The sequence below is a fragment of the Neolamprologus brichardi genome, chromosome 1 (genome assembly GCF_056152115.1).
Source record: "Neolamprologus brichardi isolate AB-2024 chromosome 1, ASM5615211v1, whole genome shotgun sequence".
Lineage (NCBI taxonomy): Eukaryota > Metazoa > Chordata > Actinopteri > Cichliformes > Cichlidae > Neolamprologus > Neolamprologus brichardi.
In genome coordinates this window covers 44,375,596-44,388,275 of record NC_142104.1, presented here as the reverse complement: position 1 = coordinate 44,388,275, position 12,680 = coordinate 44,375,596, and the positions used below count along the sequence as shown (strand labels likewise).

At 41.7% G+C, this 12,680-nt stretch overlaps 1 protein-coding gene across 1 annotated transcript in view; it reads right to left on the bottom strand.

Moving 5' to 3' along the window:
- lrrk1 (leucine-rich repeat kinase 1) overlaps positions 1–12,680 on the bottom strand; it is a 93,585-nt gene that overhangs the window by 65,064 nt on the left and 15,841 nt on the right. The window contains exons 5-11 of the mRNA XM_087843037.1: positions 11,596–11,775; positions 9,828–9,964; positions 7,577–7,803; positions 7,121–7,248; positions 3,254–3,417; positions 3,001–3,138; positions 1,872–1,984 (exon numbers count right to left, since the gene is read on the bottom strand). Of these exons, the coding sequence (XP_087699163.1) occupies positions 1,872–1,984; positions 3,001–3,138; positions 3,254–3,417; positions 7,121–7,248; positions 7,577–7,803; positions 9,828–9,964; positions 11,596–11,775 (1,087 nt within the window). The remainder of the gene's footprint in view (positions 1–1,871; positions 1,985–3,000; positions 3,139–3,253; positions 3,418–7,120; positions 7,249–7,576; positions 7,804–9,827; positions 9,965–11,595; positions 11,776–12,680) is intronic.

Sequence of the window (12,680 nt, the reverse complement as noted above, 5' to 3'; positions counted from 1 at the left end):
AGAGTGTCCACTGGCCTGTAGGTGTGAATAGACTGCAGAGTCCTGGCCTGACGAGGTAGCTCTTCTGTGTTGTACCATCCTCTTCTCCAGAGGTTGTTTGGTTTCCCCGATGTATAAATCCTGCCAATCCTCCTGCACTTAACAGCGTACACTATGTTACTCTGTTTGTGTCGGGGACACGATCCTTGGGGTGGACCAATTTTTGGTGCAGCGTGTTTTGAGGGTTTAAAAGCCACAGAGACTCTGTGTTTCGAAAAAATGCGTCTCATCTGCTCCGATACTCCTGACGCATATGGGATCACTACAGGTGATTTTTCAATAGCTCTGGTTTTATCTTCAGAAGCCCACAGACCTCAACAGTTGGTGATTATGACATCACACTTGCTGAAAACCCTGGAAAGACTGGTTCTTGCTCATCTTTGGCTCCAGGTGAGCTTGTTGCTGAGAGCTTAGCTTTATGCAGACCCGTCAGGGTTTTTGGAGGGAGCTCCTGAAACCCTTCTATGACTCTATGGTGGCATCAGCCTTCTTCTATGGTTTGTTGGAGCAGCAGTTTCTCCTCTGGACACAGGAAGAAACTGGACTGGCTCTATTTTGGGGTGGCCTCTAGATCGGCTGAAGGAAGAAATTCTTTAAAGCAGTTTGCAAGAGCGTGACACAGTTATGTGTGAGATGACTTCTTTGCACGTGTGGTTGCTTAATTCTGTGTGCAACGGTTGATGAATTTCTGTGCAAGTGGCAACGAATACCTGCGACAGATTTTGGTATTTATTGGAAAATGCCAGTCAGAGATATTCACAATACTGGCCTGCTGGAGGAGATTTTGTAGGGCTGAGTCCTCATCGCACAAAGGAGCAGATACCAGTAAGAGACACTAGTCCTACTAAGGATTAAGGACTTCCTATGGCTCTGTCCAGCTGTTGTAGATTAACTACCTGTTTCTTTAAATCTGCTCCATGGTATTCACCCACAAGACCATGACAAGTAGCTGTGTATGCAAAGTAGACACACTTACGTGCGTGATGGCATCTTTGTGTGCGTGGTTGCTGAGTTCTACATGCAAAGGTTGTCGAATTTCCATGTGAGGATTTCTACACCTATCATTCATCTTTTCAGGAGCACGCTTTTTTTTGTTAGGCATGAAACAAGCACATGGGCACCGTACAATTTACTCTGTACCATTGTGAGGTGCTTCAGTGAAATTTCACCAAAATCATGAATCTAGTTGTAAACTGGTGTAAACCTGAATCATTCTGAATTTTAATGCCAGTAATTGAGTCAATTCATTTGTAAAAACAAAGTCATGATGGTGACAGATTTAATATATTTTGAGCTTAAGCTCAATTAAACACATGATTAGCTTAAGCCAGCGGTCCCCAACCCCCGGGCCTCGGACCGGTACCGGTCCGTGAGTCGTTTGGTACCGGGCCGCAAGAGTTGAGGCTCAGATGTGAAATGTACAGTTTTCAGGGTTTTTATCGGTTTTCAGCGTTATTTTGTTATAGTTTTTATCGTTTACTCGGTTTTCCTGGGTCTTTTCACGTGTGTTATGAATAAATCTTCTTTTTTCGGTACCGGTACTAGTTTTATTTTGTTGTATTTATCTGCGACACCTTAAAGGCCGGTCCATGAAAATATTGTCGGGCATAAACCGGTCCGTGGCGCAAAACAGGTTGGAGACCGCTGACTTAAACTCTCCATAGAAGTTAAAAGCTTGACCCAACAAGATTTCATAACAGTATTCAAAATCAATAATTAATGAATAATTCACTGAAGTGTTATGAAAGCTAGACTCAGCATGAGTCCTCTGGACCAGCTGACTATACCAGACAAAATGTACACAATGATGTTGTGTTTGTGACAGGACGTACTTGCCCAGATGGTTTTGAGAGAGATCAAGTGTCTTGAGCTTAGAGCACTTCCACTTATTGGGGGCTGGCAGTGTTGTGATGTAATTCTCACACAATCTCAAAGAGACCACAGCCTGATGGGACAATGAATGAGAAGACAAATTAGATCCTGCAAACCACACATTCACTTTTCAATCCAAGGAAAACACAGCTGGCTGTTTATGCTCAGGTGTTATAAGCACCTGGTAAACAGACTGATTCTTATACAGCACTTTCCTACTCTCCCAGCGCACTCGAAACACTTAACACAACATGCCACATCCACACAAGCACTTTCTTCTCTGCTTTCAGTGCGTACTAGCTAACATTTACACACATTCACACTCCGATGGACGCATCCGAGAGCAGCTTGGGGTTCGTATCTTGCCCAAGGATGGGGACTCGGGGAGCCTGATCAAGCCACCAACCTTCAGGTCAGTAGTACAGCCGCCCACTGCTGATTCAAGTATCATTAACAATGCCAATAAGGTCATAAGCAATAGGGAAAGTTTGCTAACTGCAGTGATCCAACAGTCTTCAGACGAATGTATGACAAATACAATAATATGATTAAGCCACTACTTTGGACTGGACCTATCAGAACATGTCAAACAAAGTGTTTTAAAGACTAATAGTGTATTCCCTTTTGCCTACTTATTTGCTGGTTCAGTTTGTCTAACGGTGTCACAACTGTGAGACAAATAACTACAAATAAATAAATGACAATAAATAAATCTAAAGAACCTCTTAAGTTTTACCCATCCTGTAACTCATCAGTCTACCCACAGTAGTATAATACAGTAATAACTATGTTATAATGTTTATTAACTGATCGTAGCAGTTTACAGCTTGTCTGCTGTTATATTAATGCACTACAATCCAAATCTGCAGGCTGAGCCAGATATGTTTGCATCGAACAGATTTATGCTGTATTTGTTTTAGACTGCAGCATTTAAAAGATTCAAACACAGAGAAGTAGTGCCACCTGAAGGTTGTTCAGATCACTGCTACTACTTTAAGTAGTCAACCGTTTGTTTGCTTGTTTTTTAATTAAGAGATTTTTCCCTCTTGATGAATATATCTAATAAAAGATCTGCATCAGTGCTCCTACCTCCAGTTCAAAGATATATGAAGGAAGTTCCTTCAGACTGTTGTCAGAGAAGTCTACTTCTTCCAGATGATTCCTCCAAAAGATGGAGATGGTGTTTGGAAGATTCTCAATCAAATTGGAAGAAGCTTTGCATTGCTTCTGCACAGGACAAGACAGAAATATATATATTAGTGTCACTATGCATAACTTCTAAAAAGCTGATCTCTGTGGGTGAATGTATCGAATCAGTATCAAAATGAAAATGGCTTTTTACCAGTGGGCAGGCCCAGGGGTCAGGGAAGGTGCTCAGCTTGTTCCTGCTCACACTGAGGAGCCTCAGGGATTTCAAACAGTGCATGACAGCTGTGGGCAGACTGGTCAGGCAGTTATCAGACACATCCAGCTCCTCCAGCTTACGAAGACCGATCCAGTTAGTGGCTGTTAGAGAGGAATGAAACAACACAGATAAACTAGACATTAAAACCAGTGTGAATTACCACAAATAAAAGTGGGATGCTCAAAAACTTATCTGACACAGTACGTGAAAAGTGATCTAAAAGTCCATTTTCATTTTTTCCCCCACACTCTCTTTGCCCACTTATAAAGAAATAAATAGTCTCTAATTGTTAGTCTCTAATTTGCAATGGAAAGATGATGCATAAAAAAAGACAATAAAATATATAAGTTGATTTGCATATCATTTAGAGAAATAATTACTTGTTGTTTGTAAGAAGAACATGACATGACGCTCACAGTCACTTGTATGTTCTCTTAGGAAGCATTTGTTTCAGAGCCAAAGTCCTGTTTGTGCCTCGCCCTGAAACAAGAGTTTTCCTCACCTCCTGCCAGTGAACTGATCTCTACTCCTGATGTCAGCCTTTCTCTCACAACATAAAACTCTTCAGTTCTTTGCTTCTGATGACTCTCCCCATTGATTCTATTGTCCTCTTAAAGCAGCTTATGCATGCTCAAACTTTCTTCAGTATCCAATAGCACAATATTTGTCAGATTTAATAAGCGTGCTTATGCAATAGCACACACTACATTTGTAGGATAGTGCGAATGAGTACCTTCTAGCCAGGGTTGCTGCATTCATTGCTGCATTTGTCTTCAGCAGACTGGTGGTTCAAATCTTTGCAGCTGGTGATTAAAACTGAAACGATTGACCCGTGTGTCATGGATCCTCCATCTTTCAGCAAATCAAACCTATTTTCATCTGCTTTTAGTTTGTATAGGTTTTTAAATAAAACTCTTAAACTGACAGTTCATTATTCAACACACACACGCGCGCGCATGCACACACTCTGGTTTTACTTGAGATTCTTCAGTTTAAATAATTTAAATATATAAGTCCACTCTTTAGGTGATTTAAAGAATTTGAGATTTCAACATTCATTCAGTATCCATGTAGAAAACTATACAAACTGCAATGATCGAACCCCTGTGTACTGCTGATGTCACTGTGACTTTGTCACTGTGAGTGAAGATCTAGAAAACAACTGAGTGTAAAACGTGCTCAAGGTCACGACGCACTCTTGGCATCTCCATTATCAGGCTGGTGCCTCCATGACTGTGAGAACTGAGCAGCTGAGCAGACAAAGATTGTATCCACACAATCGGTACAGGAGTGGTTATTATGTTGCTATTGACAAATAGCAAGACGTTGGTGGTGTATCGGTCCCTTTGTAAAGAGTCTTTCAACAAATCTCAGAAATTAAGTTCAGCTTCGATGTTCCTTTTTATAGACAATGCCCTTTGACCTCCAAACTTTAGAGTTCGTTTGGTCTCATCTGAGCAGATTATTTCTCCACGTATTTCACAGGCTTGTCTAAATGTAGAGCAGATGGTAAACAGCTTTCTCTTCAGCAATGGAGCCTTGCGTGGTGAGCGTGCACACAGGCCAGTCAGGTGAGCGCATTATTATTTATTATTACATTTTATTTAAACAATTGTATGTGCTGATTCTAGGTCTTTCTGTAGTTCTCTGCAAGCGGTCCGCGGCGCTTTAACTCCTCTGTCTGAAGTCTAGCAAGGAGCAGCTGGTTGTGGCCACAGCAGTGCCGACTGAAAACTCCAGTAGTTTAGAAATGTCATCAGTATGTTTGCAACAATAAGATTGCAAAGGTGTTTTACCCATCATGACGTGTTTCTTGTGTGACACCAAACCAGCTGATATTCATTTTGTAATTACTTATAGATTTTTTTAGGTAGTGTCACGACTCTCCATGCCTTCATGTGTTCAATACTTTTCACCTGTGTCATTTCTCAGTATTACACATAATTTATGGTTTGATTTCTTTGTTACAAATTGCAGCGGTCCCTTGTTTATCTGGGAGTTCCACAAATAACCTGTGAAGTAGCAGCTTTATTTTTTACAATTCCTATAGACGTTGTAAGGCTGGAAAAGCCCTCACTACACACTTTATACACTTTTCTCAGACAGGCACAAACATTTTCACACTTTTCTCTCTTGTTTAAACTCTCAAAGTGCAAACCTTCGTAGAAAAATAAGTCCAGTATTATAGAAGCAAACCAAAGGAACCAACAGGGCCAAAACGTTTCGTCGACATTGTTGTTTGTTGGGGAGAAAACGTACAAACACACAGTGCAGCACTTCAGAGTCACTGCGATTGAAGATTTATGTAAATTTGGCGAGCTGAACACATTCTGTAGTGCACAGGAGACACGGCACGAGACTGATTGACAGTGGTCTACAGCCAATCAGGAGGCAGAACACAATGCGCTGTAAGAAAAAAAAAAAAGCAAAATTCCACATAAAAAATCTGCAAAAGTGCGAGGTGAAAGGTGAGCGCGTTATAGTGAGAGACGACTGTACTGCACACGTTTGTAAAGCTTAGTTTACACGTGTGGATCAGACTGTGTGCGTTTGTAATTAGAGTGGGTTTAAAAAAATCCATTTTAGTTTGAATAATGAGATATTATCTCAGGTTTCGCCTCTCCGACCAAAATTCACTGAAAAACTACAAAAGAAAACGTTTGAAAAATATCATCATGAATTCCTTTTGTGTTTACTTCCTGCACATCGCGCTCTCTCTCTCTCTCAGTGCACTCAGAGACCAGTTTACCATCAGAAATCTCTGTTTTCTGCATTATGCGCTTGCTTATTACGCTGACGGCTGCTGTTTTCTTTCCCAACAAGAAAGCCTCATTTCTGCTGTTCAAAACTGAAGAAACGTAAACTTTTTAAAATGATGCTAAGCTGCAGCCACGTCTCTAATCAAACCTCTGTAACTTTGCTCTGCTTCACTTCAGCATCAGGTAATGTTCATGTTGATTCATGGTTTCTTCCATTTTTGTTCTACTGCAGAAAATCTTTAAGGTTATCTGCTATAAAAACCCAGACCAGGAAAATCTCCTTCATGTTTTGCTGTTTTATCCTCAGTTACTTTGACACAAAGGCCTCTGCTGCGATGTTTACACCTCTGATGACGTCTCACCAATGATCTGAATTAGAATATTTCTGATTGTCTGAGTAAAAATCGAATCAGTTACTCAGCCTTATCTGGAACCCCTTTGAGACAAATGTCCTTCCATACATGTTCATCTGTTTATTTGAACATGTTTTCCTTTATCTGAGATGCTCTTTCACCTGCTCATCTCTGAAGGATGTGAGGCGGGAAAGACTGTGACACCCCGGTGAGAAGGTGAGACTCAAAGTGAAACTACACGAGTGTTTCAGTGGAATAAAATCAGACTTAAAGCCAAACACGATGAGCCTGAAAGATGAAATAAATTATGTTTACACAACAACATCCCTGCTACCCTCGCTGTCAGTGCTGGGAGACATTTGAACTTTCATTGACCCCCCACCTCAAAGACTCATTATGTTTATTTTGTTTTTCAAATATTTGATATTTATTATTTAATACATTTATTATTTACTTCTTAATATATTCTTTCTTTCATTTCTATACCCCTACATTGATGTGGTTACACACAAGTTTTATTTCAAGTACAAAGACTCTGACTCGTCTGTACAGTGACTTATACGTTTACTGTTACAGTCATCTCACCTGTATCTATTGTTCCATGTAAGGCAAAAGAAAATGGTTAGGGTTAGCATATCTGTGTCCATAACTGCATACAGTCGTACATACATGGAGGAAAAGTTGGAACATACTTTGAGGGAGGTCAAACAGAGCTGTGAGCTGGTTCTTGGCAGCAGAGAGTTTCTGGATGCGAGTGAGATGCAGAAGTCCAGGTGGCAAACTGCTCAGCTGGTTCTCACAGAGATTCACCTGTTGTAAACTAAAGCAGAGGAAACATGGAGGTTAGGTTACTCCCCAACCCTACAATCACATTTGTCTATAGATTATCAGGCTAGCCAATCACATGGCAGCAGCTCTGTGCCTTCAGGCTTGTAGACACGGTGAAGAAGAGTTAAGAGAATTCATACCAGCACTGGGAAGAAAGATAATTTACCTGATTGTGAACAAGGTTCGGTGGCAACACAAAGACCAAGACAAGAAAAGGGCGACACACACACAATTATTAGCATGTGAACGACTTTCCTTTGCTAATTTTTAAAGCAAATGGACAAATTCCCAACGGAGGCGCCGACAGTGTCCTCGTGTACCTGGAGCAGATGACTTCCTGGGAGTTGTTTGCTAAAGGAAGCTCCTTAAGTTCATTGTTAGAAAGATCCAAAGTCCTGAGACTGATGAGACCCCAGGGCACCACAGAGGGCAGAGAAGACAGGCAGTTAGAGGACAGGTCCAGCTGGGTGATGTGTGCAGAGACATCCATGAACCAATCCAGCTTCAACCAGGGCAGCTGCAGACCACGCCAACACACACTGACAACCTGCACGCAGACACACAGGGCAAAGGTTTTATAGAGGACTGAAGAACATCCACTCAGAGCTCACACTCCTAATGGTCACATATTCTGAAAATAGATTTATTAGGGCTTTAATTATGTTAACCCTAAAAACACAACACTTGGACACTGCTAGCACGGGGCCCACACAAACGCTAAGCAGGAGATGAAGAATCACTGAATATGTTTCCAAACCACTGTCCCTCCCCCAGATTCTCGAGGTTCTGGTTGGGGGGCTGTAGTCTTTTATTGCAGATACATCCTATCTGGAAGATCTGCTTCTTTTTGATGTAAGCTTCCTGCGTTTACGACCCTTTGGTCAGCAGGAGGTAACACACACACACACACACACACACACACACACACACACACACACACACTCTTACTTACATACAGAAGTTCACATATACATACAACGCCTTGTCTGGGCGTGGCTTTGTTCTGACGTGTTTTGTGTGAACTGTCTCTCAATAAAAAGGCAGCAAGGGAGGTCGTCGTCGGGGTCATTTTCGTGGTGGACACAGACGAGGCCTCCCTTGCGCAAGTGATTGATCGATTGACTGTCTTGTTTTCTTCATGATGAATACGTCTCTAGAACTAGCGGGGCTTGTGGAAACGCAGGCCCAACAGTCTCCCTGCAGGGTTGGTTTTCCTGTCAGGAGCAGCACTGGACTGTTTAAATCAAACAGGATCCCACAGCTGTTTATGTTTTTGAACCCATTTTGCACAGAGAGACATGAAAAATGTATTGATATCAATGTTGAATATTATTACACAGGAAAAAACAACAACACGTAAAATAATGACAGCGTGACGCCTCTGCCTTTGTAAATGGAGGGACAGTAACTGCGCGTGTATATGTAAGTGTGTAAAACCTGCAGATAGAGACAAAATACTGTTAATCTGAATATCTATCATTCTGCGATTCATCTCATGTAAACAATAACGTGGCCACAGCGTGACGTGAATAAAGACACATACCTTTGACGCTGTGATGAACTCTGTATTCCTCGTCCACACGTAAACACAATAAAGGAGTTTAAAAAAATCTCAGTTTTCAGTGATTGGAAACGTTGTTTACGTGGACGAAACAGCTGCGTGTTCAAAATCACCCGTGTAGGTGCGGACGCAGCGTAACAGAGTTAGTAGTTTATTTTATTACTGCCTGTAATTTATTGCAGATTACTTGTATTTGCTTAATTGTTTAGTAAATGTTTGAGGTGTGAAATAAACCACAATGGAGCAAAATATGTGTGTGTGGTTGGAGGAAGTGTTTGTGCGTATGCACGCGTGAGAAGGGGGGGGGACATTTTTCTTGTAAAACAGGGGGGGCCCAGCAAAAACAGTTTGGGAACCGCTGCATTAAAGTAAGTTGTTGTGGTATAGGCCCACGTGTACGTGACCACTTGTGTGGTGCAGACAACAGAACACTTGTGATTATTTGTTGCTACGTTTGGTTTTGTGTTGTAACAGGTCAGGTGATCATTTTGTGTTTGACTGTTGTGCTCCTTTGTGTTGGTCACATGTTACTTTCTGTGTGTTCAGTGTGGCGACTTTAAATCCTCATGCCCAGCCATGCTTAGAGATGTGAACACTGTGCTTCTGTTAGCTCTTACCTTTATTTCAGGTTTGTGGGTGAAGGACCTGAAGGCTTCAGAGGGGCTTTTGATAAATGTGGGGGTCCTAGAGGAAGCCTTTTGAGGGAGGAGCTGTTACGTCCCTCTGCAGCCCCTAATTTATTAGAGCTTTAATTATGTTTTGACAGTTGTGGTCACCATATAAGGTTGGCAGTTTTGGTGGAAACAGGTTAATAACATTTACTCTCCCACACAATAAAACAATGAAGTTACCTTCCTAAATAAGTATAAACTCTCCGTGCTATAACCAAGTCCTGCAGAGATGCTGAGTAGATGTCTGACAGGACATGAAATCAAACATGGAGATAAGAAATAAAAATCTGATCAACAGCAGTGATCTCCTGATGCATTCACTGGATCAGCAGCACAGACCTGGTCTCCTTCTGCCTCGTGTGTTTCCTGCAGCTTCAGTCTGAGGATGCGTTTGCTGAAGGCTGGATGGTCCATCAGGGTGTATGAAGAGAAGCCTGCTCCGTTTTGCAGCAGGAAGAGAGCTATCTCCTCATTATCTACAACACAAAACACAGTCTTTACTTTATATCCACACATGTTGTCATTTTATTACACGTGTCCAAACACACAGAGAAACGAAGCACAGCCAGCTTTCTAGATTTAATTATTAATGTACCCCTGACCCTCACATCACTGTGGACGAAGTCTGGCCTGCTCTTCTTTACAGCTTCAGTTCATCAAAGCTTGATCTGCTGCAGATTAGCTGGTGTGTGACACCTGTCGGGCTTCACATTTGACTCTAAAGCACTTTGGTACACAGTTAACTGCACAGTCTGAGGCTGAAGTGAGTTTGCTTGTGTTAACTCACAGCTGTACGCTCCAGACAAACTGCCGAGGTTTGATGATCGATTTATCGATTAAAATCGATTCTGGCTTGGATAACGTGACATCGATTAATTAAAAATGGTAAATGACCTCTGTTTGTATAGCGCTTTACACACATTCACACACTGGTGATGGCAGCTACATTGTAGCCACAGCCACCCTGGGGCGCACTGACAGAGGCGAGGCTGCCGGACGCTGGCGCCACCGGGCCCTCTGACCAAATCCTGAATCGATTTTTGAATATAAATTTATTTTGCCCAAAACACCAGAATCTCAGGTTAAACCTCACAAGATTTCTACAACCACCAAACATCTGAAACATTAATGAGAGCAGGAACACGGCTTCTGCACAAAGACCCAACACATCCGGATCAGTGAGACGTCGCCTTTCTCACCCGACGGCACGACGTGGACGCCGTCGAGGCTGAAAGCCGACAGCTCGCTGATTTTTGGCGCTTTGTGTTTACGTCCTTTTTGCGCTGATTCTGAAGCTACAGGTTTGATCTAAACAAACAACACTGACTGAACCAGCAGCCAAAGACGATCCAAACTACGCTTCACATAAACATCGTCACGATTTTCCTCTGACTTTAGCTGTTTTGCTTCCACCAGGATAAAATCACACTTCATGTAGAGCGCTCTCTCTCTCTCTCTCTCTCTCTCTCTCTCTAATCGAGAATCAAAGCCCACCCCTACTCATTACCCAGCAGTCTACGCTGTCGGCCGCTGGGCTTTTTGTTTGTTTGTTTTTGTTTTTTTACTTACTTCTGACAGTAAAGCCTCATTTCTGCTGTTCAACACTGAACAAACTTAAACTTTTTAAAATTGTGCACAATTGTAAAACGGTGAGCTGTCTGTAATCAAACCTCTGTAACTTTGCTCTGCTTCACTTCGTTTTTGATCTGCTGCACAATATTTTTAAGGTCATCTGCTATAAAAACCCAGACCAGGAAAATCTCCTTCATGTTTTTCTGTTTTATCTTCAGTTACTGCTGTGCTGCTCACAGCTTTGATAAAGTCTCACAAGTGTCAGCTTTCTTTTTGTAGATACAAAAATATAGATATGTATTGATAAGTGATCAGAATTATAATATTTCTGACTGTCTGAGGCAAAATTTCCTCGATTCAAATAGAATTGAGTCGGGACCTTGTGAATCAGATTTGAATGACGATACGCAGCCCTAGTTGGAACGTGCTATATAAATAAAATTGTCACTATCATCATTTACCAGGATGAAAACATTTTTTTCTATTTTGAATTGGTTCTATTGCTTTCTAGACTCGTGTGTGAGTACATCCTTACTTGCTTGTGAAGCAGCATACAGTGGCAGGCCAGTGATGACAGCAAATTCATCGCTATGGATTGCACAGTCCTTGGCGTCAGCATCGTAGCTCTGGACCAGCAGACGAACCACATCAAGGTGACCCTCCCGGCAAGATGCGGCCAGCATCGAGTTGAGCAAATCCTTCCTCAGGCATGGACCTGCCGAGAGCGGAGCAGTCGAACAGGATTGTTTGTAGTGATTTGTTACTTATTTGCAGAGATGGGCAGTAACGCGTTAATCCGATTACTTTTTTAAAGTAACGAGTAAAGTAAGGGATTACTATTGCAAAAACGGTAATTAGATTACTGTTACTTTCCCGTAGGAACGCTGCGTTACTGCGTTACTAAAACCGTGATTGTTTTGCGAGAATGTCTCATGACAGTGACGTAAGCGAGTGCGACGTTCGTGGCAACAGCTGTGTGCAGATCAACAATGGATCATATATCGAGTGCAGAGAGAGTATGAGCGTGCAGCGTTTAAAGCGTGGAAGTACTGACCTTACTTTGAGTTTGATTCCATAAAAAGTGACAAAAACATTAGTGTCCGTTGTGCGTGGGAAGAAAACTTCTTTTTACAGCGAAAAAACCCCCTAAACTTCCAAACAAGCACCGAGTAGCTACGACGTAATGGGAAACTCACAGAGAAACTCGCGGATTCTTCCACTGACCGCTGCACACCTGCACCAGGGTAACCCTCCGCCTACCCCACTCCTGCTTTACAGGTGAAAATAGAGCAACAGGACCGCTAGTCTTTGACTTTATTTATTTTCTGCTGTGTTTTACTTGCATCTATTTGAAAGACTGAGTGTAAACACACAAATATTTTATTTTATGTGCTGGAATATGCAGAAAATAGGTTTAAATATTAAACTAATTTCTTCCAGTCAGAGAATGTTGCAGATAATTAAATGTTTGCTTGATGCATAAAGTTAAAAGATTAAAACTAATAAAACAAGTTTTAAAAAGAGACTTTTCCATTTGATTACATTTTGTATGATGATTATGCAGAAAAAGTAGAATTGGGTTGAAAGATCTATCGCTTTATCACCTATTCAGGTTGTAAA